The 24,838-nt window shown below is 41.5% G+C and overlaps 2 protein-coding genes across 2 annotated transcripts; both read left to right on the top strand.

Moving 5' to 3' along the window:
• Window positions 1-545: 545 nt before the first annotated feature.
• Window positions 546-7,674, top strand: sf3b4 (splicing factor 3b, subunit 4). Its single transcript, XM_030064390.1, has 6 exons — window positions 546-650; window positions 2,507-2,635; window positions 2,798-3,340; window positions 4,170-4,340; window positions 5,774-5,935; window positions 7,344-7,674. The coding sequence occupies exons 1-6, from the start codon at window positions 617-619 to the stop codon at window positions 7,514-7,516; spliced, it is 1,212 nt and encodes a 403-aa protein (XP_029920250.1). The 5' UTR covers window positions 546-616; the 3' UTR covers window positions 7,517-7,674.
• A 2,857-nt stretch (window positions 7,675-10,531) lies between these two features.
• LOC115367392 (synaptic vesicle glycoprotein 2A-like) lies at window positions 10,532-23,641 on the top strand. Its single transcript, XM_030063100.1, has 13 exons — window positions 10,532-10,617; window positions 13,552-14,307; window positions 14,674-14,854; window positions 15,457-15,608; window positions 16,058-16,191; window positions 16,595-16,684; window positions 17,304-17,411; window positions 19,083-19,171; window positions 19,270-19,434; window positions 19,701-19,834; window positions 21,581-21,784; window positions 21,913-22,072; window positions 22,974-23,641. The coding sequence occupies exons 2-13, from the start codon at window positions 13,698-13,700 to the stop codon at window positions 23,155-23,157; spliced, it is 2,211 nt and encodes a 736-aa protein (XP_029918960.1). The 5' UTR covers window positions 10,532-10,617; window positions 13,552-13,697; the 3' UTR covers window positions 23,158-23,641.
• Window positions 23,642-24,838: the final 1,197 nt, after the last annotated feature.

Here is a 24,838-nt window from a genome sequence, read left to right as displayed (position 1 = left end):
TATTGATATGAAAATAAATAAATAAATTAATTAATAAATGAATAGATAAATAACTAAATGCACATATTGAAATATTACCTCATGTGGCTTTTTTTCAGAGAAATCTTCATAATTTTGAAGAGTAAAGACATTCAGCTGACAAATGTGGCACTTGTTCTCTGAAGGTGACTTGCAAAAGCTAAAAATTTAAGTCATATAATATAATATAATATACAGGGGTGAAAGTAACAAATTAAATTTACTTGTGTTACTTTAATTGAGTGGCTTTTGTGCACCATCACATGTTGAAGTCAGTGGTCCATTTAAAAAAAAAAAAAAAAAAAAAAAAAAAAAAAAAAAATATATATATATATATATATATATATATATATATATATATATATATATATATATATATATATATATATATATATATTATATATTTCTTAGGTGGTACACTTAGCTACATTTTAACTTCTTCTTGAGCTCCCATTTCTGATCTGATATTTTGCATTATGGAGAAAAAAAAAAAAATAAAATAAAAAAATTGTCTCGCTATCTGTAACGTCACTTCCGCCGCTCGGAGCAGGAAGGGGCGGGGCCACACTGCCGGACGCTCGCCCTGCGTTCGTTCAACATGGCGGCGGGACCAATTTCGGAAAGAAACCAAGGTAAACTATTAGAATATCCAGTTCACCTTCGTCTTTTACAGCTTATTCTCACTCTCCACAGTGTCTGCAAGTGTCCGTGTGTGCCCCGCTGCCCCCCGGGCTGTGGTTAGGCCAGCCGGCGGGCAGCAGGGAGGCGGTAATCCGCTCACAGACACATGGGAGCCGCTTGTTTGTCTGCCTGCTTCATTCAAACAAAGCTTCGGTCTCAGTGGTTTAAGTTTAATTTTCCTGCACGGCGCCTTCACCACCACTTGAGCTGCTGCCTGTAAAGTGAAGTGTAATGTGTTTGGTGGTCTGGCTCAGGCCTGACAGAGGGGCTAATGTTGTTAGCATCATCACATCAGGCGTAGTGGGACAGGTTAGCTAAAGTTAGCCTGCAAGCTAACTAAGGCTGTGTTGAGTCCCGGCAGGTTGGCTGACTTAGAAATCCATCGCCCTCAGGTTTAAAGTTGCAGCCACACGTTATTTGCTTGGACAAATTCAAATATCAGGACATTTGTGACTGAATATCTCTGAATATCGATACTGTGGAGCGATTAAAAGGCATGTCGACTGGCGCTTTTACAAAGAAGTGACACTGAGGTTTTTCATCAACAGTAGTCAGTATTTTGAGGGCCAACAAGGTAAAGGTAAATAAAATAATAATAAAAAAGTTATATAATGACACCTAGAGCCGCCTATTAAGATAACTGTCCCGTCACTGTAATGCAACCTTCTTTTAAATGACTTCAAGTTTTTCTTTTACAAAAGTCCTCCTTTTAGCAATATTTTTCTTATCCATCTTTTACTATTAGTATTTTACTGTTTTTATTGCACAAATTGTTTGAATTCGCTTTTGTGTCTTCATACCAACTGTTGTGACACATATCAGAAGGTGTTTTTTTTTTCTTTCTTTTTATATACGCTTTATATACGTACCTTTGTACTCACAATTTTGTGGACACACGACATTGAGGAATGTAATCTTGTATTTGGAAAGGGGGGCAGGATACAGATAAGCTACGCTTCCTCCTGTCCCTCCTCGAGCCTTTTTTTTTTGTATCTTTTTTTTCTTTTAATCACTTCTCTTTTTGCTGTGTATAGACCTTGTGTCTTGTGATTGTTGTTCTTCTGGCATCGAGGTAAATAAAGAAACTGAAACTGAAACTGAATTTTTATTGTATTTAGTGTATGTTTTGTTTTATCAGGTCCTATGTTTCAAGTTTTATTGTGTTTACTTTTTATGCTCATATCTTGACGGTGTGTATCATTTCTGTTAGTTATGTGAAACACTCTGTAACTATGTTTTGAAAAGTGCTATACAAATAAAGTTCATTATTATTATTGTCATAAAAAAAAGGAAAAGACAACACTTAGGCCATATCACCATATTACAATATCCAAAAATCTCAAACGATATGTGGTCTTATATCACCGTATAGATATAATATCACTGTGTTGCCCAGCCCTACTGCTAACATTTGTATATTTTAAGTTTTCATCCCTAGTTTAGTTAATGTTGCTTATTGGCATGTAGCTGTTATCCACTTACTAGATGGACTGGAGGTTTGTGTTCAAGAAGGTGATCTAACTTTTGAAAATGATGAAAGCGGTAAGACAGAAATGGTCTGGTGCACCTGAAGTGAAGGGACATGAGAGAGCCAACACTGACCGTTCAGATTACCTAATTTAATCATTCTCCAATCCCACAATGTGCACTGTCGGCAACAATCAAAGGGATTACACATTTCATATCAAATGACCCTCTTCTCATTTTTACTGTCATCAATCCAGAGCCACAGTGGAGCTAAAAATGTGCTAAAAGTTGTACACCTTCCTTCATCAGAGGTGCGTTTCTTGTTTGTGGTCTTTGACAGATGCCACTGTGTACGTTGGTGGCCTGGACGAGAAAGTCTCAGAGCCGCTACTATGGGAGCTTTTCCTGCAGGCTGGCCCTGTGGTAAACACACACATGCCCAAAGACAGGGTCACAGGCCAACACCAGGGTGAGTATCGCCTATATACTTAAATTCAGCCAGTCGGCCTGTGTACAGAGAGGACATGTGGCTCAAAGAGGATCTAACATGTCTGAAATGTTGTGTATTCTAATGACTTGATTAACAAGGTTATACTTATACTGTTATACTCATCCTCTCACTTCTCCCCAGGTTATGGCTTTGTGGAGTTTCTCAGTGAAGAGGATGCTGACTATGCCATCAAAATTATGAATATGATAAAGCTCTATGGGAAACCCATTCGAGTCAATAAGGCCTCGGCACACAACAAAAACCTGGACGTGGGTGCCAACATCTTCATTGGTAACCTGGATCCAGAGATCGACGAGAAACTGCTCTACGACACATTCAGTGCCTTTGGTGTGATCCTCCAGACGCCCAAAATCATGCGCGACCCAGACACCGGCAACTCCAAGGGTTACGCCTTCATCAATTTTGCCAGCTTTGATGCATCAGACGCCGCAATTGAGGCCATGAACGGCCAGTACCTGTGCAACAGGCCTATCACGGTGTCCTACGCATTCAAGAAAGACTCCAAAGGGGAGCGCCACGGCTCGGCTGCAGAGCGCCTCCTGGCTGCACAGAATCCTCTTTCGCAGGCAGACAGGCCTCACCAGCTGTTTGCAGATGCTCCGCCGCCTCCCTCTGCGCCGACTCCAGTCCTCACCACACTGGGAACTGGGATGCCCATGCCTGGTAAGACTGAAACACAGTCTCTCTAAAGGGCCTGGGATGTCCTTTGGTCCAGCTCTTATAAATTTAACATATTTAACTTCATTACCAGTAGGCTATATGTCAGGATAATCTTTCTATATTGCTCTGAGCCTTAAAGTCAAACATTTAAGAAGTTAATGCTTGTGACTTTGATAAACATCTGGGTTAAGATTAACAAGTTCTAACCATCATCTTGTGAATGTATAAATGTTCTGCTGACAGTGGATCAGTTCTTAGTTGCTGTGTTTCAGGTAATATGGTTGTATGAATATAGCATCGTACAGCATCTAACTTCTGTGTATTACAGCACGCACATACTCACATTGGCAGCAGTGCTGCTAGTTTTGGCAGTTTGCCGCCTTGTTATACCCTTGACATCCTCTGCGGCCCAGTGTCATAATTCATACATCTGCATGTCGTAAATGGTTTCAGCTTGAGAATTTAAATGTGACGAGTGCTATGAGAGTAGATAACAGGCTTGGAGAAGGCTCATAAAAAAGAGGACATGCATTTTTTTATGCATTCCTTTGTCAGTAGCTGATAATGAGATTGACTTAGCATCCTCTTTGATAACATATAAAACTAAGGTCTAGTCTAAATGGCAAATGAGAAATGTTTTATTAATTATTGGTTTTATTAGTTATTGATAAAATTAAAAATATATATATTATAGGATTGCCAGGGAAAATGGAATGCTACATAATCCAGAGGTCATCCACCTGCACTGTGTTATATTAAACCCCTGTTTTGTTCAGTAATAAGCAGCCAAATTGAAATGAGACTAATGGGAAATGATGCTTTCTTTCCACAGGAATGCCGCCTCCTGGTGCTTTCCCTCCTGTGCCTCCCCCAGGTTCGATGCCTCCAGGGATGCCACCTGGCATGCCCATGCCTCCGTCTGCAGGGACACCAGGACCACAGGCTGCCAGCTCAGGACCTCCACCTGGACCTCCTCCTTTCCCCCCAGCCGGCATGCATCCAGGTACGTCCCTGCTCTGAACAAAGAGCTTGTATTCCTGAATGCTCACAGTGCATTTACACAACTGCTGTTAATCACATCACTGTCGGTGGGACTCATCATATGCACTTCATTATTTTAAGACTACCAGCATAACTTTATAAAACCTTTTTTTTTTGTTGTTGATGACACAGTATATCTTTGCATTACATCTCATGTGACCTGTTATCACAAACTTGGTCTGGAGTGGGAAGATATTTCATTCTGAAATTGGCAGGGCATATTGTTTCCCAGCTAAAAGTGGAGTTTTAACTATATTCTTTGGATGCAATGGAATGACAAAGTTTTGAGCCGCATATCTAATAGATCTTTTGCCAAAGAATCTATTATGGATTTAGATCAGAAATCCTTGACTTATACTGAAAAAGACTTGAAGGATAATAGGATTTCTATATTGAAGACCTGGATCCTTGTGTATAAAACTATATTTAAAAAAATGTCAGACAGGTAAAACTAAGAATATACATGTTCTGTGTCAGATTTAGAAAAAAAATCTGTGCGCACTTCGAATATATTTAATGTCACACAGGGGTATTTCTTGCCCTTCAAACATGTTTAATATTCACATTCAGTCAGCTTGCCAGTGTTGTCTGTAAGTGGTTTGCCTGGTTAAATTTCCATGTATTTAAATTCAGTTTGATCAAGATAAAAAAAAAAAAATCAAAAAAAAAAAAACACCTTTAGCTTTGCCAGCTGTGGAATTGATTATTATGGGTCAGGGTGGCTGAGTCCAGTCAACAGTGAATGTTATTTAGAGGCATATTTGCAATTCAAAGTAAAGAAAACATTTGAAGTGGAAAGAGGAAAGTTTTCAGATATTCACACATCATCAACCACGGCCAGAAAACTGACATGGCATAAAAATTCAAAACCTCTTTCAACACAGCCTGCCAACAATGCCGAACAGATATCATATGTGAAGCTAACTCTTCATTGAGGCAGTATTTCCTGACCTTAGATTATTTTTGCCTTTAATTCAATGCAGTTGAGTAGCTGCATCACTATTGTTACAGTTAATAAAAGGATTGAAGAATGAGAACTAAATGAATGGACAGCACTGCATGCAGGAGCATCAGAGGGACTATTAAATATATAAAATGCATGTAACTTTAGTGAGTCTATAAAACAACAGAGTTATGGTTGGTAAACAGAAATAATACTCTGTAGATCAACCCACTGTGCCAGTTATTAAATTAACTTAGCTTTGCCACCATATGCCATTTTCATGCATAGATGTATGTATTATACGCAAAATTTCGGATACATCTTATATATACATGTAGTGCCAGATGTGGCATTTTAAAGCTTAATGTTGGCATTTTCCAGCAAAAATAGAAGCTGAACCTACGAGACATTCTAGCTCGAGCCTGCCTGTAAAGTTTGTTTTCGTCCCACAGGTATGCCTCAGATGCCCATGCCCCCTCATGCACCCCCTGGCATGGTGCCCCCACCCCCTGCTCCCCCAGGATCAAACCAGCACCGGGCCCCACCGCCCCCTGGCATGCCCCCCCACCCACATATGGGCATGCCACCCAGAGGACCATACGGACCTCCCATGGGTAAGTGCTTTGTGATCTCACTGCGTCTCTAATATCAACTAAAAATTTGTAAAACTAAAAAAAAAACACCTCTGTCATTTGATTGAAAAATCACAAATGAATGCTCTGCAGTCTGTAAGAGAACATCTGAGGTGCTCACCAAATAATGTTATCTATTATCACATGGAAGACGCACCAATGATTTGTTTTGTTGCAGCTGACCCATACTGACCCTAACACTGCCACCTTTAACATATTTCAATATCATTGGGGGGAGTCTGCTATTGATAAGATGGGTCATAGCTTCACAAAATATGATTTTTGACAAAACTTTCCCATATTCAAGAACAGCTCCTGATTGATTTCTTCCCAGTACATTTGAGCATTTATAGCCAGCATGACTTAGCTCACTTGGGAGAGATTTGTGAGGGAGGCCACTCCGAGGCCAGTATTGACTTTGAAGGAGGTACAGAGCTCTGAGGCTGAAACCAGAGTAAAGTGGTACCAGTCAACAATACTAAGAGCTTTCCAGAAAACTATCCTGTATGAGAAGGTGAAACCAAGGAAAGTTGGCAGCTAAGATGTGGGAAAAGGTTTGTGGGCCATAAGAGAGAAGTGAAGCTTTTGTTTAAAAAATTGAAACCTCAAAAAACACCATTCCTGCATGGTGGTAGCAGCATTATGGGGTGGGGATGCTTTCTCATCTGCAGGGGCTGGCAATCTTGTACAAATTGAGGGGGAATGGATGGAGAAATACAGGGTAATACTCCAAGAGAAAGTTATCCTTTCAGCAGGATAATGATCCACAGCAACATCTGAGTGGCTTAAGAATGAACTTCTTGCTGTGGTCCGAACTCCTGATGTTAGTCCCAATGTGAATCTCTGCTTTTTGTTGAAAATTGCAGTCCACAAGCATCATCCGACCGGAATGATTTAGAGTACACTGAACAATTGAGAGCAATTCTATCAAAAAGAAAGGGCAGAATCACTGCCAAATTTTATTTTATTTACTCCCATTATTTTATTTTATTTCTAGTTTATTTTGTTGTTGTTTTTTAAATTATGTTTTTTGTAAATTTCTTGGGATAAAAGGACAGATTAAATAAGATTATTCTTCTTTCTGCTCTCTTTCATTCAAGATCTGGGAACATTTGTATTTATATTAAATTGTTCTTTTCTTTTATAAATGAATGAAATAAAAATGAATAAATAAATTGTGTGCAACACTGGTAGATATTCATCCTAAAAGACTTAAAGCTGCTGTTGCAGCAAAATGTGACTGTACTAAATGCTCATCTAGCAAGTAGCAAAGAAAAGTGTTCATTTGTAATTTAGAAAAAAAAGTGATGGCTTTCAGGCGCTCTGAATACAGTCTCATTATAATTCCTCCTTCTCTTCCCCACTCTGCTCCTGTGCTTTTATTTACTAGGTCCCCCCATGCATCCGGGTATGAGAGGGCCACCTCCTCCCATGCCTCCACCTGGCTATGGCAGTGGCCCTCCCCGCCCACCTCCTTTTGGTTTCCAGAGAGGGCCCCCCATGCCACCGAGGCCTCCCGGTGCCCCACCACGGGTTCCCATGAGAGGACCAATGCCACCGTAATCGATTTAAGACCACAGCAAGGGATTCTCATTTTGATTTTTTTAACATCTCTAGATCTAGTTTATAATTGTGAACTTGGACTACCAACACTTTGTATCTTTTGTTTGTCAATGTACAGATGCTGTCCTGTGAGGAATAAAGCTTTTAACACAAATAGATCTTTTCCCCCGTGTGTAGAATATTCCTGCTTCATGATCATTTTAGCCTTTTCCCCTTGGAAAGCTAAGAGAGGAGAGCAGATTTTCAAAAACATTAAACCTGGCCAGCAAATGAAGTAGTAAATCTTAAAGGAATACAGACACAGGTTAAATATTCCAAGTGCCATTTCGCAGCAGTGGCCTGTGTGCTTAAAAAAATATGAAGCCAGTAGACTAATAATAATGTATGTATGTAACAGTCAGGTTCTCATGACATGATGGGTCAATAAATACAAATCCCATGCATTATTTGAGGTCCAGACACAGCAAATGTTATATTTTTCATCCAGCTTGCCTCTTAGCAGTCATATGTGATACTGTTTATAACCTCTGTTGTAGAGAAATCATTATCAAAACTCAAATGCCTTCAGCTCTGAGTGCTCCATGCTCCATAAAGGTGAACAGGGGATTGGTTTCGGGATTGGTATCAAACCTGTAGAAGTGCTCCACACAGTAACTCACGTTTTTATTTAAATACCCTTGACCTCACATACTGTGAAAATAATAAGCGTTTGCTTTGCATTGGCTCTGAGATGGACTGGCGGCCTGTGCAGGGTGTTTCCCCACCCTGTGCCCAGTGTATGCTGGGATATGTTCCAGCCCCCTGTGGCTCTGCAAAGGATAAAGCTGGCGGAGGAGAGTCATGAATGCCTCTCGTGTTGCCCAGTGCAAAACAGTGCCAAAAAGCTTATTTCTAACCACAAAATGACAATCTCAACAGTAATTTGAAACTACCTGTTCACCACCAAAATGCATCCTGTCAAGTACAAAGCTGCTTAACAGAAGACTAAAAACTACTTTACTGTTTTTTTGGCTGCAACCTTTGTGTCACTGACAACTGCCGCAGGCAGTAACATACAATTGAACAAAGGTCTCTAGGTTCAGTTCATTTCAAGACAAATATGCTGGCTTGAGAATCATCAAGCATTATGCAAAACAACAAACCTACATTACCATACCATAAACATCCAAAGTAAAACTACAGATGCAATGTAACTTAAAACAGATTCCCTTTGCTTCATTTGAGCCCCCAGTTGGAACTGATGGCAAAATGAGGAAGAGTTGCAAAGACACACAAACTGCCCAGTATAACCACAGTCTCTAATGTCGGCCAGTGAGTGGCTCCAGCAGAGCAGTTTGGACTTTGTTGCCTTGGTGATTTTCATTCACTTCCACCACCACAATTTCGTGCAGCTGTAGTCTCAAACGGATGAATGCGTATCTCACCTGCAACCAATCCACAAAATCGAATACATTTGCACAGCATAAAAATATGCCATGGCAGTTAATCAAATAACTGGCAATTATTTTAGGTCAAAAAAGCCCCCGACTCAAGCTATTCCAACTCCTGAACAATGTTCTAGGACAGGATGTGAGACTCAAATGTTATGTTACACCATAGCAATGCTGATTTTTTCATTGCATATCAAGCACATGAAAGTTCCTAGAACAAGCTTTTGGTCCAGGCAGTTAATGTTCATTTAAACCCAGAAGATTACTAACCTACTTGTGGAAACGTGCAAAAAAAACCCTCAGTTTTTCCTCTTCATTGAAATTCAACAAAATAATATGCATTCATCTGTATTTGGACCACTCAGGGACTGCTGGCCCTCTTAATATCTTCTCCACAGGGCAGTAGGTCAAAGATACACACACATACACCAAGTTTACTCACTTCTCCTCAGGTTCAGAGAGTTTGCTGATGTGCCATCACACTCAAATCTACCAAAGTGTGGGCAGTGAGTTATCGTTTATCACTGAGTTGGAAGCAACAAGAGGCATGACCTCTCAGCTAGATGAGGATGTGAGGGGCTGAACGTGGTGTTTGTGCCACAGGGGGCATTTCTGCACTCTCAAACAACTGTGGGAGATAGTGTGTAGCCTGAGCATCTGTGTGTGTGTGTGTGTGTGTGTGTGTGTGTGTGTGTGTGTGCCTTGTATATGAATTTGTGGCAAAGGAGTGAATGTCTGACACAAGGTAGCTACACTGTCCTATGTCTTATTATGAACCTTATGAAACTTATTTACTGCAGTTATTATGTGACTTGTAGCCTTTCCAGTGGCTGAGAATTTGACAAAGGCTGTGCACTGTCACACAGCCTCAGCAAAAAAAAAAGAAAAAAAAAAAGTGGCCAATAAAAAGTAGGGATAATAAAATATTTCTTCTCACTACAATGAAGTTGTATTCATACAACATATGCGATGACATCACTGGCTGCCAAGAAAGCTCACGTTTCTTTATCGCAGGGCTGATGCAGTGAAAGGAATTAAGAATGGCAAGTGGTTGGCATGACAACAGAAGTCAGGTGTGTGTATGTGTGTGCGCACGTGCGTGTGTGTGTGTGTGTGTGTGTGTGTGTATTGTCTCTGCACACAATTTGATATTCATGCATACATACAATTATCTCCCTCTAAAACCAAATGGATGAAAATATCGCAAGCATGCGTGGTTATAGCTCATATTAATTAGGGTGCAAAGGATTAAAATTAATTGCCTGCGTGTTGCACAAAGGCACAAGAGATGCAGGGGAGGGTTGATGGTTGGAAACCCAAATGAGCGAGGTGCATCAGCCCCCCCAAAAAGCAGCAGGTCAAGGAAATGATTGCAGATTGTGGGCAGATATGCGCCAGTCCCCTCCAGATAGAAAGGCGTTAATGTGTTTCTGAGCGGAGGGTTGCATGGGGGAGGGGACCCCTGCGCATCACTGTAAGTCACTGTGCATGGCGTGGACTTCTCTCCAGAAATTGCAAAGCATCACTCGGCTCACAGCAACAGCCTCGGACGCATAACCACCGCCGCCACCACCATCATCCTCACCACCACCACCGCCGCCACCAACATCATCATCCTCACCTCTCACGGAAATACGAGGCTAAAGAGGGGGATCACTTCGCAGGATCAAGGTGAGACTGCCGTAACAGCGAATCGTGATGGGCAATTTGTGATCCTTGGCATTTTCATCACCTTAAAGCAGGAGATAGGCTATAGGCAACCCGGGCTATAAGACCATCTAAGGACTAAGGAATAGATGATGGGCGTGTTCTCCAACCATTTCCTTCAACAGCAATTACGATCGATTTGTTAATCAAGCGGGCCTATAATCCAGTCCAAGTCGTGACAGGAGCCTGGCAGTGTGTTTTCCAAGAATTAGCTCAGATATCAGCATGCAGGCTAGGAGCTGGTATTTGTGATTGCTGATTTTTTTTTTTTTTTTAATATAGATTTTTATCCGCTGATAAGCTGCTGATCGCGACAAGGCCTTTTTTTTCTTCCTTTCTTTTCTTTTCTTTTCTTTTTTCTTTTTTCTTTTTTTTTTTTTTTTTTTTTTTTTTTTAGCATCAACAGTGAAGACAAGCGGCACATTATAACTAACAAGGGGTAAGCTTAACAGAATATATTGGGCAGGCATGTCTCAGTAGCCAGCCATAATAAACTGAACATTTTGTCAAAGCTTTAGCCATATTTTTGCTGGCCACTCCAGCCAATGGGTGCGCTTGCAGCTCACGAATAACTGCTATAGCAATTCTATAATCAATTGTGGAAGGTTGGGCCTCCCATATAAAATATCACAAGCCTACAGGGATATTATGACATTGTAGGAGATACAAATGCCATTGGGTCAGGTTACTATGAACTCATCAATGAGTAGCAGCTATTATAGACATTCTAGGTATATTGTGATTTTTGGCCCGGAGGATGCTGCCGATCATCCGATATCATCCTCTGGTCCTTCACAAAGTCACATTTATCACGCCTGATACAATCCGCACTGTGTCTTAATGAAGTTGTCTGCATGTGATGGCTATCTGCCGTGCTTGACCTTGCAAGCAGGATGCTATCTTGGCTGAAAGTAGCCGTGAAAGACAATCAGAAAGGTTGTTAAATGGAGAAAGTATGAAGATGTGGCTCCTAGGCCTGCCTCCTGTGTCCAGTGGCACACAGGGCATGAGAGGGCTGTCTGCTGCAGCCTCAGGGCTGGGGAGACGTTCTCCAATGTGACAGCAGAGACCCAATGAGACAAATTAATTCTTCCTCTTCTGCCTCATCGTTGCCTTGTACCTGTGAAGAAAGCAGGATGTTTGTTGGATAAAGGCTGTGCTTGCAGCCTACCTGTTGCATGATGAGGCACATGATTGTTACGCTAATGAGACATCTCTATAATGTTTCTGGAGTATTTCCAAAGGGGCCAAGGGTGTGTCTGTATGCTACAGTGATCTTATATTATACTCAGTGGTGTTCATCTGTCATTGCACTCTATACCATTACGACTGAGTTATGATACTGGGATGGACCATTCCTACATTTCATCACAGGACGACTAGACTACTGAGTGAGACTGATTTAGCCTCAAATGAAACTTAGAGCTGTGGAGCATCATAGTAAAAAAAAAAAAAAAAAAAAAAAATCTGATATAGGCCCATACATAACATTTTATATTAAGCAGTTTTGTTGTTTGCTCTGGACTTAATATGCCTAAGATTTTACGTAAGCCCATATTACTCCTCAGTGCATGCGTGTGTGTTGCACAGGTCAAATAGCAGAATCATTAATGGTCTGTCCTGCTTCATCCCAAGACATTATTAGGTTAGCGTCCCACCGCGTAGCCTGGCTGACATTGGCCATGCGAGGCCTGGCTGGATTCCTTTGATCTTTGCCAGGAAATGTGCTGATCATGTTGATGATGAGGCTTCTGTGGCCTTAAAACTGCACGATGCTGTTTTGATGAACAGCATCTTGCAATTGAGTGACCTGAGCACGATATGGTGGCTGGTGTATATCACAGAGAGCCATGATCTATCTATCTATCTATCTATCTATCTAACACACACACACACACACACACACACAGTTGAGCAGATTGCAAAATCCATGTAGCTTGTTCAGAAAACACATAGCATGTTATATTGCATGGTGCTGCATCTACTAAACGTTTCAAGTTGTGTTGGGCAGCCAGCTATTATGTGTCAAACCTTGTTTTAGAAACAGAGCTCAAATGGACATCGAAATGAAGGCTCTGTCTTTATGGCTGCTGCTTCGATGTGTACATTATATCACAGATTCAGTCTGACACGTCGTTTGTGTAGCACTGACCCCAGGCACACAGTAATGCTGTCTAATACAAGCTTATAGATCAGGGTATCAGCTGAGCAGTGAACAAAAAGCTGGGGCTCCATTAATGCTTTTTTCCCACAAAAGAGACTATTTCAAAGGGAAATGTGACTGTCATAGACTGGTAAAATGGACATCAACCATCTGGTGTCTAATAATACATTTTCTTATAATTTTATACAGTATTATTCAAGTACAACATTTGAAGTGTCATCTCCAAACTCATCATTTAAGATATAATAACACATTTTAGAGCTTAAAAGTGACTCATTTATAAGTCAATACATGCTTATATGATGACACCGTGGTGACATTAATTTATTCCTTCATCTTCTGGGACATATCACGATTATGTTGCCTGTGTGTGGTCATGTAGCTCTCCACGGCAAAGAGAGACATTGAGGACCGTTCCGCAGCAACAAATCAACCATTAAAAAGGACACAGTGTTGTAGACTTGTCCTTCTGTGACTGTGCAGAGAGCACACACTGTGCAGACACGAAAATGCAACAGGTGAGGTCTTGAATTACATAATTACCATCTAGGGAAGAATTTTGTTTGACTAAATAAAAAAAGCAGCACTGTATTTGAACACCCAGATCCTCTGACAGGTGCAGAGTGAATGCTTCTGCATCACTGAGAAAGTGTCATGGCCCTGATCCACACATACTGGAGTGATTATTAAATGGACCATGTGAAGGGTTAATTTCAATCTCATTTTCTTCCCAGACTCAAGAGGAGCTCTTCCTCGATCAGGTGAAAAGGGTCACCTCATAACGTCAACAAACTGAAGCCTGATACCAACAACGGTACATTCAGGTGGCCTCTGTGCTACGAAATCTTGACCGCTCGTGCGTCTCCTGAACCTCTTTAAAATGGAGGACAGCTACCAAAACCGGACTGCCTTCATAAAAGGTGCCAAAGACATTGCCAAAGAAGTCAAGCGACAAGCTTCCAAGAAGGTCAGCCGTGGAATGGATCGTATGACCGACGAGTACAGCAAACGCTCCTACAGCCGTTTTGAAGAGGACGATGATGATGACTATCCCATGCAGGGTAGCCAGGATGGAGGCTACTACCGTAGTGACAGCCAGGCGGCCAATGACGACGAGGGCGGCCACAGTGACTCCACGGAGGGTCACGACGAGGATGATGAGATCTACGAGGGGGAGTATCAAGGTATCCCCCGGGCCGATTCTGGCAAGGGCAGCCTGAGCGGAGGCCCCGGCTCAGTCAGGGCCGGTGGGCAGCAGTTCAGAGATATCGGGGTCTCAGAGGCTGAAAGACGGAAGGACCAGGAAGAGCTGGCTCAGCAGTACGAGACCATTTTACAAGAATGTGGTCATGGAAAGTTCCAGTGGACCCTCTACTTTGTGTTGGGGCTGGCACTCATGGCAGACGGCGTGGAGATCTTTGTGGTCGGCTTTGTCCTGCCCAGCGCTGAGAGGGATATGTGTCTGTCTGAACCCAACAAAAGCATGTTAGGTAAGTCACACCAGGAAAAAAAAAACCCTCTAGTGTCATTAACTCCCCTTTTCGTCGTCTCCATCCTCAATTCACTTTCTATTTTTGGCGTGTGATGTCGGATTTTTATGTTGCTGGAAAAAGACAAGAGGACAGGAGAGGCTTAACACTCTCCATGTTTAAATTATCAGCTACCTGTGAAGAGAGAGTTATACACAGAGTGGGCAAGAGCTTACAATTTTCATGATCTCTCAATAGGAATACAGCAGGTATCTGAAACTGTATCCATGCAGTCCTGTAGTGATGAAAACAACCAACCATATTCTACATTTACAGTTAAATTTGTGTTTTTACAGTTCAGAAATACTTCTCTCCTTGCCTCTGCAGGTCTGATTGTATATTTCGGGATGATGGTTGGGGCCTTCCTGTGGGGTGGCCTCGCTGACCGGATAGGCCGTCGTCAGTCTCTTCTCATCTCTCTGTCCATCAACAGTGTCTTCTCCTTCTTCTCCTCCTTCGTCCAGGGCTACAGCACTTTCCTGTTCTGCCGTCTGCTCTCAGGTGTTGGGTAAATGAAAGCACAATCCTGGTTACTTTCAGAAGCTCTCAGAAGCCACTGTGCTGATTGATTCTGATCCCAGTTTTGACAGTTACTTCAATGCAGAATTGCCTGCCTCAGCCGTTCTCCAATACAATCCGGTGGGACCGAGGCAAACGCAAGCAGCAGAATCCAAAAACCAATAGAAACACACCATCCAACCTCCATTACTGCCTGGTCTTTAGAGCTGCTTCTCTATGAGCAGCTTATAAGCACGCAGCTCTATTATCGGTGGAGGGTTATGATATCACATATAATTTGAGTAATTAAAGATAAATAGAAAACAGCTGCTCTTGTTCCACACTGTTTTGAAGCAGCTTTCCTTTCCTTTATTCCAAGCAGTCATGAGGCTGTGCATGTGTTTTGGTATACTGAGAAAAAATATGCAACCATGAGGCACTTTCTGGGCATTTGATCTGAAATAGCCACTACTTACAGAATGCAGCAGTAGTGCTTGTAAAAAAAAAAAAAAAAAAAAAAAAAAAGTCACACATTCTGCATGCATTTCAGGATCTTTTCTGTCAAGTATACACAGTTCCACTCTCGGCTCAGTGGATTTCTGATCTTTGCAGGATTGGTGGCTCAATTCCAATCGTGTTTTCCTACTATTCTGAATTCCTGGCCCAAGAGAAGCGTGGCGAGCACCTGAGCTGGCTCTGCATGTTCTGGATGATTGGGGGAATATATGCATCTGCTATGGCCTGGGCCATAATCCCTCATTATGGTAAGAACAATAACCTAATAGCTGAACTTGTGAGGTTACCATCTTCACTCTGCTTTTATTTAGCTCCCTGTCCTACCTAGTTAATATTCTTCACTGCATGTTTGATGGAAAATAAGAGTTTCACAGCATGCAAAACATGAGCACACAGTACAAAGCATCAGTTTTAACAGCTGACACTGACCAGGGATACAAAAAAACTGTCTGTGGGCATCAGTGTCTTATCATATTAACATTAAGATATACTACAAAATTCCACTTAAGACACAGATGGATAATCTGACATCAATCTTGTTATTAATGTTCCAATTTGACTCAAATTTTCAGGGGAAAGACAAATTTATGCAAGGAATTTAAAGTTATGGGTTAAAATGGTAATGGCAAATGTTAAGTGTGTAAAGTGTGAGCTGATTTCTTTTGGGGGTTTGTTTCTGTTTTCTTTTTCTATCCAGGATGGAGTTTCCAGATGGGCTCGGCATACCAGTTCCATAGCTGGCGTGTGTTTGTGTTAGTGTGTGCGTTTCCCTCTGTTGCAGCCATCGCTGCCCTCAATGCCATGCCAGAAAGCCCTCGCTTCTACTTAGAGGTCAGCAGATGTTACCTCCCATGTGCTGGCTGAGAGAAGTGTCTCTTGCTGACAGTACTTTCTGAAACTGACCAACAGAGCCTTTTCATTCTCAATAAAAATGTGCAAATGTTGCCACCGTTCCTTTTGTTTGGCACACACGTATATAACAGCACCTTATCAGCTCAGTATCTGCCTTATAATATACATGACTTCATTAAGATAAGTGCCTGTTTAAGTGTTTGAATCAGTAAAAATAACATGCATAGAAATCTGTGCAGATTCTCAGTCATCAAGGTCATGGTTATTCAAGGAGATAACGTCCACTCTCCTTGGATATGCAAAGACACACAGAAATGTTATGTGCTGTCTTACATTACAGTATATAATACCATATATAACCTCTGCTTTCATTTCCTAACAGAATGGCAAGCACGATGAAGGCTGGATGATTCTAAAGCAAGTTCATGACACCAACATGAGAGCGAAGGGATACCCAGAGAGAGTGTTTTCTGTGAGTATCCCCTGGAAAAACAACTAAAAGCCAAGAAATCCAAATGTAGTTTTTGCACTGTAATCAAAACCGGAACCAAACCCATGACAGAAATGCCCCCGCTGCTCCAAAATAGGACATGATTTTTTATGTCACAGTTTACCAAATGACCCAAAATACTCTTTATTCTGTTAGGTACATCTACAATCAGTTGGCTCCTCTTTGATCCATGTAAACTATGCTGAATTAAGTTTTGACTTTGTGCCATGAGTCTAAACAGCACCACTTGCATCCTCATTCTTTGTCTATGTTTCTATGTGCAAGAAAACAATGCAAATCATCTAAAAGGACAAGTAGGTAAAGGTACAACTTGTGAGATTCTCAGTGGCAATGAAAGTGGTTCTTAAGGAAAAAAAAAAAAAAAGCACCACTGCTATTTTAACACCCTGAACACCCAGAAATTGCCGTGTCCTCTTTATCTCATTGTGTCATCTTATGTGAATTTCCTCTCTAGCAGAATGACAGGAAACAGCCGAGGGCAAATAATGAAATCTGCTGCGAGATTTTTTTTTTATGGTATCTTGGTGAAAGACATAATAGGCTCTACCTCTAAGAGAAATGTCCCCTTTTTCCATCAAAGGTCACCACAATCAAGACTGTGAAACAGATGGATGAGTTGGTGGATACTGGCACCGACACACCAGTCTGGCAACGCTATAAACTGAAGATTATGAGCTTGTCCCAACAGGTGAGACAGAAAACACGTAACACACGACCTCACAAACACTCCCTCCATGGCCCAGTTCAGCCTCATAGAAAGTGAGCACAGCTTGACCCATGAATGGACAGATTTTAGTGGACCTGTGAACTGATGGATTAACAGAATGTAAGTCATGAAAGGGGGCGTGGCTAAAGCGTAGGGGCAGGGCAATCTGTCACCAATGAAAGTGTGTGTATGTGTATGTTTGTCTATCTGTTATGTGAATCCATTTCGAAGGGTCTTGTTTTATAGACCACTCCCATTGTCACACCCCCTTTTTGCCGATTGACATGAGTACAAACACACACCTGTTCACACACACTGCCAAATTTCAGGCATTTTCATCAAGCACCATGATGAGAGGCTAAATTGACATGGTGGGCCTGCATACCCACCCTACTCTGCCTCTGATTGGCTAGTGATCACTGCCTTTGTTGGTTAAGTTGGTTAAGGTTAGGCTTCAGGTTAGGGTTAGCCAATCAGAGGCAGAGAAGGGGCGGGTCTTCCTGCTCGGCCCACTGGGTATGCAGGCCCAGTAAGTCAATTTACTCTCTTCCAAGGACCATGTGCATATACTTAACTGACAAAAAATGCAAATTACATGCTTACTCTACATTGTTTTTGTTTTGTTTTTTTGTCATTCTCTGTGGTGCTATCAGTGTCGAGTGCAGCACAATAACCAAATGCAGGGACAACGTGGCTGTAGATGTTAATCTAATGGGTTATAAAATGTTGACTTTTACCCTTATTATTTATTCAGTGTCCTCTGGGGTGTACTGATAATTTTAATGCCCTCTGTAAATTAAACTAATAGCTACAAGCTTTGCTCTGGCCGTATCTCCATAGTTACTGCCTTCCTCTGCCTCTGCTGTTCTCCAGCCTGCTAAACTGGAATTTGAATATCAGTGTATAGCACATTAAAGCTGCATCCCATCTGGTGAAAACATGTCTCTCAGTTCACGGCAGAAAAATAAGTGTTTGTTTTTTTTTATGCTGGTGGATTATTACCCGTGACTGTTATTCTCCTCATCAGTGAAAGTGGCTGCGTCCACAGACTGCTGCAGGGTGTTTAACTTTTACTGTTACTGTGCTGTACACATTTTCAGCACCACTGCTCTGCGCAGACATTTTACCAGTTTGGAGCCTGATATTAATTTACTTTCAGCCTACATACTGTTAGATGCGCTCGCCTACACGCTCCACACCAACCTCTTCTGAATCTGCCACAGTACCACCTGGTTACTGCTTATTGCAAAATCTCCTCCAAGTTAAGAAGTGACATGTATGTGTGTGTGTGTGTGTGTGTGTGTGTGTGAGAGAGAGAGTGAAATTGCAGTTTTATGTTGAAGGAAAGGGGAGGAAAGTCTATGGAAAGATTTGAAATGAGCCTCCGTATCACCTCACGCTCCACTGCACCTGCACAACCAGCCCGGCGACTGTCGCGGTGTGCAAGTCCCCATCCTGTTGCTTTTCTTCTTTTTGGCTCCAGGAGGTTCATTTTCAGACTCTCAACGGGCATCAATGACTTGTCCAACATTATGGAGATAACATGTATTAGCATAACTGCAGAAAATATAGGCTGAGGAATCCATATTAGAAGTATCGCATCTCCCAGGCTTTCAAAAGAGGGCTGTCAAAAGAGTTGTTTTTGTCTTACAGATGCGGAGTAACTTTCTCGCCTGCTTCAGCCCAGAATATAAGCGAACCACTTTCATGCTGATGGCCGTTTGGTTCACCATGTCTTTCAGGTACGCACGCTACTCCGCTCTGCCGTGTTATGCCACCGTATTGCGACTCACAGTCTGTGTCGAGTGTGTGCCTTATCTGCTCTCCCCTGACCTTGCAGCTATTACGGCCTGACGGTGTGGTTCCCAGATATGATCAAATACATCCAGAAGCAGGAATACGAGTCACGCACAAAGGTGTTCGTCAAGGAGCAAGTCCAGCACAACACTTTTAACTTCACCCTGGAGAACCAAGTTCATCGCCAAGGACACTACTTCAATGACAAGTAAGTGTGTGGTGTTTTTGTTTCTGAGCATTGAAAGCAATGAACTAGAAACTGAATAGTTTCTGATATTGCAATATTTGAGTGCTTGTCTTTTTTGATGTCAAGTCTTTTTTTTTTTTTTTTTTTTACCTCACACAAGTTATTGATCCCCTTATTTTTTGGTCATTTTATTGTATCCCTGTTTTTGGGATTCTACACTTTTATGATTCATGAGTGTGCATGCATGCTGGACTAAACTAAAAACCAAAATGTGATGCATCCACAAGGTTCCTCAACCTTAAGATGAAATCCATGGTGTTTGAAGACTGTGTGTTCGAGGAGTGCTACTTTGAGGACATCACCTCCACCAACACCTTCTTCAGAAACTGCACCTTCATGGCAAGCTTGTTTTACAACACAGGTAAATACAAAAAGCTTTGTCACCCCTGCCATTTGCATTCAGGAAGTGGATGGGTACAGCGAGACGCCCGCTATCGCAGAGAGGCCCGATCGCTCTGAGGAAATTTATTTAGCAAAATTTGTGTGCCCTAAATCTGCCTGTCCCCAGGTGTAGTGTCTTCACCTCAATTCCATGCCAGTGATGAGAAGAACAAAATGATTTATGTTTTGCAGATTGCCTTACATGCTTTTCTGCATTTTGAAACCATAAAACAAGAATAAAAATTCACTACCAAAAGGAGCCTACCTAGATTTCTCATGATGAGTAGATATTATTATTGGCTCTGATCTTAATAGCCCCAAGTGCCCATTGATTCTTTTTATTCAACAAGCAATTTTTTTTTAGTTTACTTATCATTTATCAAGTGCATTTCCCCAACACTAATTTCCTGGTGTACATATTTTTTAGGGGATACAGATTGTGGCACAGCAATTGATTTTTGGTTATATGTGTCTGTGTATGTTAGTTTGCACATTTTCTACTGGCAGCGTCTCTTTGAAACTGTCTGTGCACGCTGATGCTGGGTCTTTGGTGTGAACCCCCCGGCGTGGAGGGTTTTGATCCAGCTCTAACCGGTCTGTGTAGCCGTGACTGACCACCATGCAGCTCTTTCCATGTGTTCATATAGTTTGTATATGGTTTTACTTGGCCTTCCTTGTGTGTGATAAATCTGGCATGTCAGATTCTCCGCTGGTCCATGGCTGAGAAACCAGAGAAGTGGTTATGATTAGATTAGATTAGATTAGATCTTTATTATCATTGTGCTCAGAACAATTAAAATCTGTTTCGCAGCTCTTCAGCGGTGTCCAGCATAAAAATATCATAAATAAAAGCAAAATATATGCAGAGATGAACGATAAAAATGGATAAGTAACCTCAACAGTGCAATGGTGGTTGTGTAGCAGCATATAGGGTGGCACGTGCAATGCAGCAACGTTATGTGCAATATGATAGCAGTGTGTGTAGTGTGTAATGAATCTGTGAATGAATGTGTGTGTGTGTGCTTTCTATGCTTTCATAGCTATTGACCCACTGCAGCACGGTGTAAGGGTGGCTTTAATGAGATTTAAAAACGCAGCATGTTCAAATCAACGTTAACCGCCTCAGCAGATTTCAGCGAGTGTGCTCTGAAGTCAGCCCAACGCTCTTTTGTCTTTATGTGATTTGGAAGTCTAAAGTTGCGGCCACTGAACGCTATAATCACATTCCACACAACTCCCTGTAATTATACTGTTAATGCTTTTCGTGTGTCATTAGAAAATCTAATAACGTAGCCGGTGCTGCAGGCAACAGAGTGTAAACAGAGGATACAATAGCAGGTCTTGCACTCGCAACCTCGAGGAGAGCTTGTTTCGAGGTGCGACCTTCTCCGACCTTTTCTTTGCCTGCCTGTCGTGGAACAAGTGGGGAACAGAAGTGAGAGTGATGTTGTTTTCATGCTCGCTGACTGTCTGAAAGGAATTTTGATTAAGAACAGCCACCGACAGAGGATTGTTTGTGCAGTTTTATTATGCAATGCAAGTAGAGCTGAGACTCCTTTTGTGAGCCGGCCATCAATCAGTGAGGACATTTTTAACACACTTGGCAACTGGCTCTAATCAATTCCACATGCCATCACTCATTTGCCATATTCCATAGATTTCCATGCTCTTGTGATTCAGTGAGATAGACTAATAACACTCCTTTCCTTTCTCTGTCTCCCATCAGACTTTTTCAAATACAGGTTTGTCGATTGCAAACTGGTGAACAGCACCTTTCTCCACAACAAGGAGGGCTGTATGCTGGACTTCAGCGACGACAACAACGCATACATGATATACTTTGTCAGCTTCCTCGGCACACTGGCGGTGTTGCCAGGCAACATTGTGTCAGCTCTACTTATGGACAAAATTGGCCGTTTAAGGATGCTGGGTAGGTAACAGATTGTAAGCCAGAGTGTTGCAGGTAACAAAGACTGTTTTTTTTTTTTTTTTTTTTTTTTGGAGAAGATAATTACTGGAGCTGTTATTCAGTGTCTCTCACTGTGTTGTTCCACACAGCGGGGTCCAGTGTCATATCTTGCGTCAGCTGTTTCTTCCTGATGTTTGGCAACAGTGAGTCAGGAATGATTGCCCTCTTGTGTCTGTTTGGTGGCATCAGCATCGCCTCGTGGAACGCCCTCGATGTTTTAACAGTGGAGCTCTACCCCTCCGATAAAAGGTAACGGGGGAAAATCCGACTTCTTTCTTTTGTTTTGTCCCTCTGCCATGTTCACACAGCCGTGGTAAGAGCACATCTGCGTTTCATACAGTATCTCTTCTCAAATGTTGCCATGAACTATGTATACACTGGGACACCGGCCCTCGTTTCAGAGGAGTTTTTTTTTTTTTTTTTTTTATTGTTGTTGACTTGGTGCTGAGCTGCAAAACTGTCTAAACTGCACATGGAGGATATTAGTGATGAAAACCAAAACTGTCATCACTATAGCAGTTCCTCTGTAATTGGGATAAATTCAAATAAATTATAGTTCAATTATGGCACCTTCGATGAATTACAGTGCAAAGATTTTCATATCATTAAAAATAAAGAAATTTTCTTTTGCTGAGCCTTTTTGAGTTAAAAGAAAAGATCTTCTTTTTTCAAATTTTAAATTTGTGATTACTTTTTACTAAATACAAAGGCTCACAATTGGCAGGTGGAATGATAAAAACTAAATCAGTGTTTCCAAATTTGGTGAGCTAAATTTAATTTTGATTTGTTTACAATTGCACTTATTAAATATTATTCAGCTGCAAATTAAGCAGCAAAAATATTCCCAGTTGAAAATAGATTTACAAATGTACATAAAAAAAAAAAAAATCTAAGCATCTTACTTTTCTGTGTAGAGAATATTGCTCAAAATGTTTTGCTCATCCGTTTTTATCTTTTAGACCGTCTTTGCCAATAATGTCAACAATAATGAGAACTCCTGTGTGTGTACAAAAACTCCCGTACAGATTAAAGTACTGCAGATAACTAATCAGTATTGCATTACATATATTAAACTTAACAGTGAAGTATCTCCAGTGTCACAGTTGCTGAAGCTGATATTTTCTGTTTTTTCTTTTGTCTTCCCCTTCAGGACCACAGCGTTTGGCTTCCTTAACGCCCTCTGTAAACTGGCTGCAGTCCTGGGCATAAGCATTTTCCAGTCTTTTGTCGGCATCACCAAGGCCGTGCCAATCTTATTCGCTGCTGGCGCCCTTGCTGCAGGTAGTTTCCTTGCGACGAAGCTGCCTGAGACGCGGGGCCAGGTGCTGCAGTAAAACGAGTGGCCGCCAGTCGGCAGCAGAGTATAGCTGGAGTGGGCGTACGACACCTAGAGCATGAACACCTCTGAGAGCTTCAGCACTGCCCATTAAACACTAAGAGGACAGACTGACACCCATTGTAAGCCCAGAATCCTATGAAATATGGATTTTATCATTTTAACACTATACAGACCCGTGGTGTTTAATAGAAGAACATACAGATGTAAAAACACAGTAAATATCTGGGTAACAACAGCACACAACTCAATCCAATCTATCCAATCCAGCATCGTCGTATCCAGAATCATGAGGCTTTATTTCAACTGCACACTCACTTATGCATTATTCAGATGTCAAACATGGTACAAAAGTGTCATTTGCACATGGTGGTACAGCACAGATTGTGATAGCAAACTGCAGGCATTTGCAGAATTATTGGTACCCTTCATGAAAATGGACAAAAATGGCTGTAAAAACTACAAAAATGCATCATATTTTAGACAACTGCTGAGACGATGTTGCACCATCTTCGCATTGTCAGCAGTCTTCATTCAGAAGACAGCAGGATCCTTGATATTCCTAATTTTGCTTATTTTATTCATTTTTTTGTGCTTGAACTCTGCCATCTAAACAGGTTTCCAACAGGCCACAAGTCTAGAGACAGTGATTTTCTGTTGATTTTCATGCATGTTTTAGGTTCAAATGTCCATCTACAGCCAAGTCTCAATCAGAGGCACCTAGTTGTGAGGGTAAATTATCCTGGTACTTAGTGGGATTTATTATGATATTAACTAAAACCAGTGGATGACTGGATTTGACTTTGACATCACCAAACATGCTGATGAAGGGCCAAACAGTTGAATTTTGGTTTCTTCTGACCACCACACACAGAAATGCTCTCAGTAGAGGCATGAAGGTGCCATGACAGCTGATTTTGAAGCAGCTTGTGATCTTTGGCTTCTGCATCTTCCTCACTGTGCATGATCATGACGCGCTCCTGGCTCCCTCTGCAGCTGCTCCAGACCTCTGAAACATTTTGATTACTGTCCTGACTCTGTTTAGTGCAGTTTTGATCTGCTTACGTGCCTGATTTGTGGAGGTCAAAAACCATCTGTCTCTTCGAATGTGAAAGCTTCTTGGTTTTCCCTGTGGAGACAGATGACAAAGGGATTTTCCATGCATATTGCAACCTCACATTGACATCACCGTGAAACAGGAAATATTCAAAGGCAGCAGCTCAGTCTCTGCAGACTAAGATCAATTAAAAAATAAAAAGATTTTCATCACAGATGGATTTTCTCTTGAGGTGCCAGTTGCTTTTGAGAAAATAGAATTACTCAGAAAAACATGGAAAAAAGTTTTCATGATTTTTTTTTTTCATCAGAGAGAACTTAGTAGTTTCCCCAAATGTTTGAATCATTATGTGTATAGTTCATTGTACAGAATCATTTTTGCTCATTTTCATGAAGGGTGCCGATAATTCTCGACCTGACTGTACATTGTGGTGTGCAGCAAGGATAAAATGTTCAATTCTCTCTCTGGATATGCTGGAAACACCGGTGTGAATCTTAGTCGTCTCTTATTTGGTCAAATGAAGCGATGAGATTTCAAAAAGCCATTTAGTCCATGGATATGATCCCCAAATTTAAGTATAATAATTTCTTTTTGTGTCCGTCCTCGTCCTCAGTCACTGGCT

The sequence above is a fragment of the Myripristis murdjan genome, chromosome 11 (genome assembly GCF_902150065.1).
Source record: "Myripristis murdjan chromosome 11, fMyrMur1.1, whole genome shotgun sequence".
Classification (NCBI taxonomy): Eukaryota; Metazoa; Chordata; class Actinopteri; order Holocentriformes; family Holocentridae; genus Myripristis; species Myripristis murdjan.
Note: the sequence above shows the minus strand (reverse complement) of the source record. Positions and strands in the feature narration are given on the sequence as shown.

Coding starts and splice junctions, on each gene's coding strand:
- LOC115367392 (XM_030063100.1), top strand. CDS start 13,698: ATGGAGGACAGCTACCAAAACCGGACTGCCTTCATAAAAGGTGCCAAA. Junction 16,685..17,303: donor ACCCAGAGAGAGTGTTTTCT/GTGAGTATCCCC, acceptor TTTCCATCAAAG/GTCACCACAATCAAGACTGT. Junction 21,785..21,912: donor TGGCCGTTTAAGGATGCTGG/GTAGGTAACAGA, acceptor TGTTCCACACAG/CGGGGTCCAGTGTCATATCT.
- sf3b4 (XM_030064390.1), top strand. CDS start 617: ATGGCGGCGGGACCAATTTCGGAAAGAAACCAAG. Junction 2,636..2,797: donor GGTCACAGGCCAACACCAGG/GTGAGTATCGCC, acceptor ACTTCTCCCCAG/GTTATGGCTTTGTGGAGTTT. Junction 5,936..7,343: donor ACCATACGGACCTCCCATGG/GTAAGTGCTTTG, acceptor TTTATTTACTAG/GTCCCCCCATGCATCCGGGT.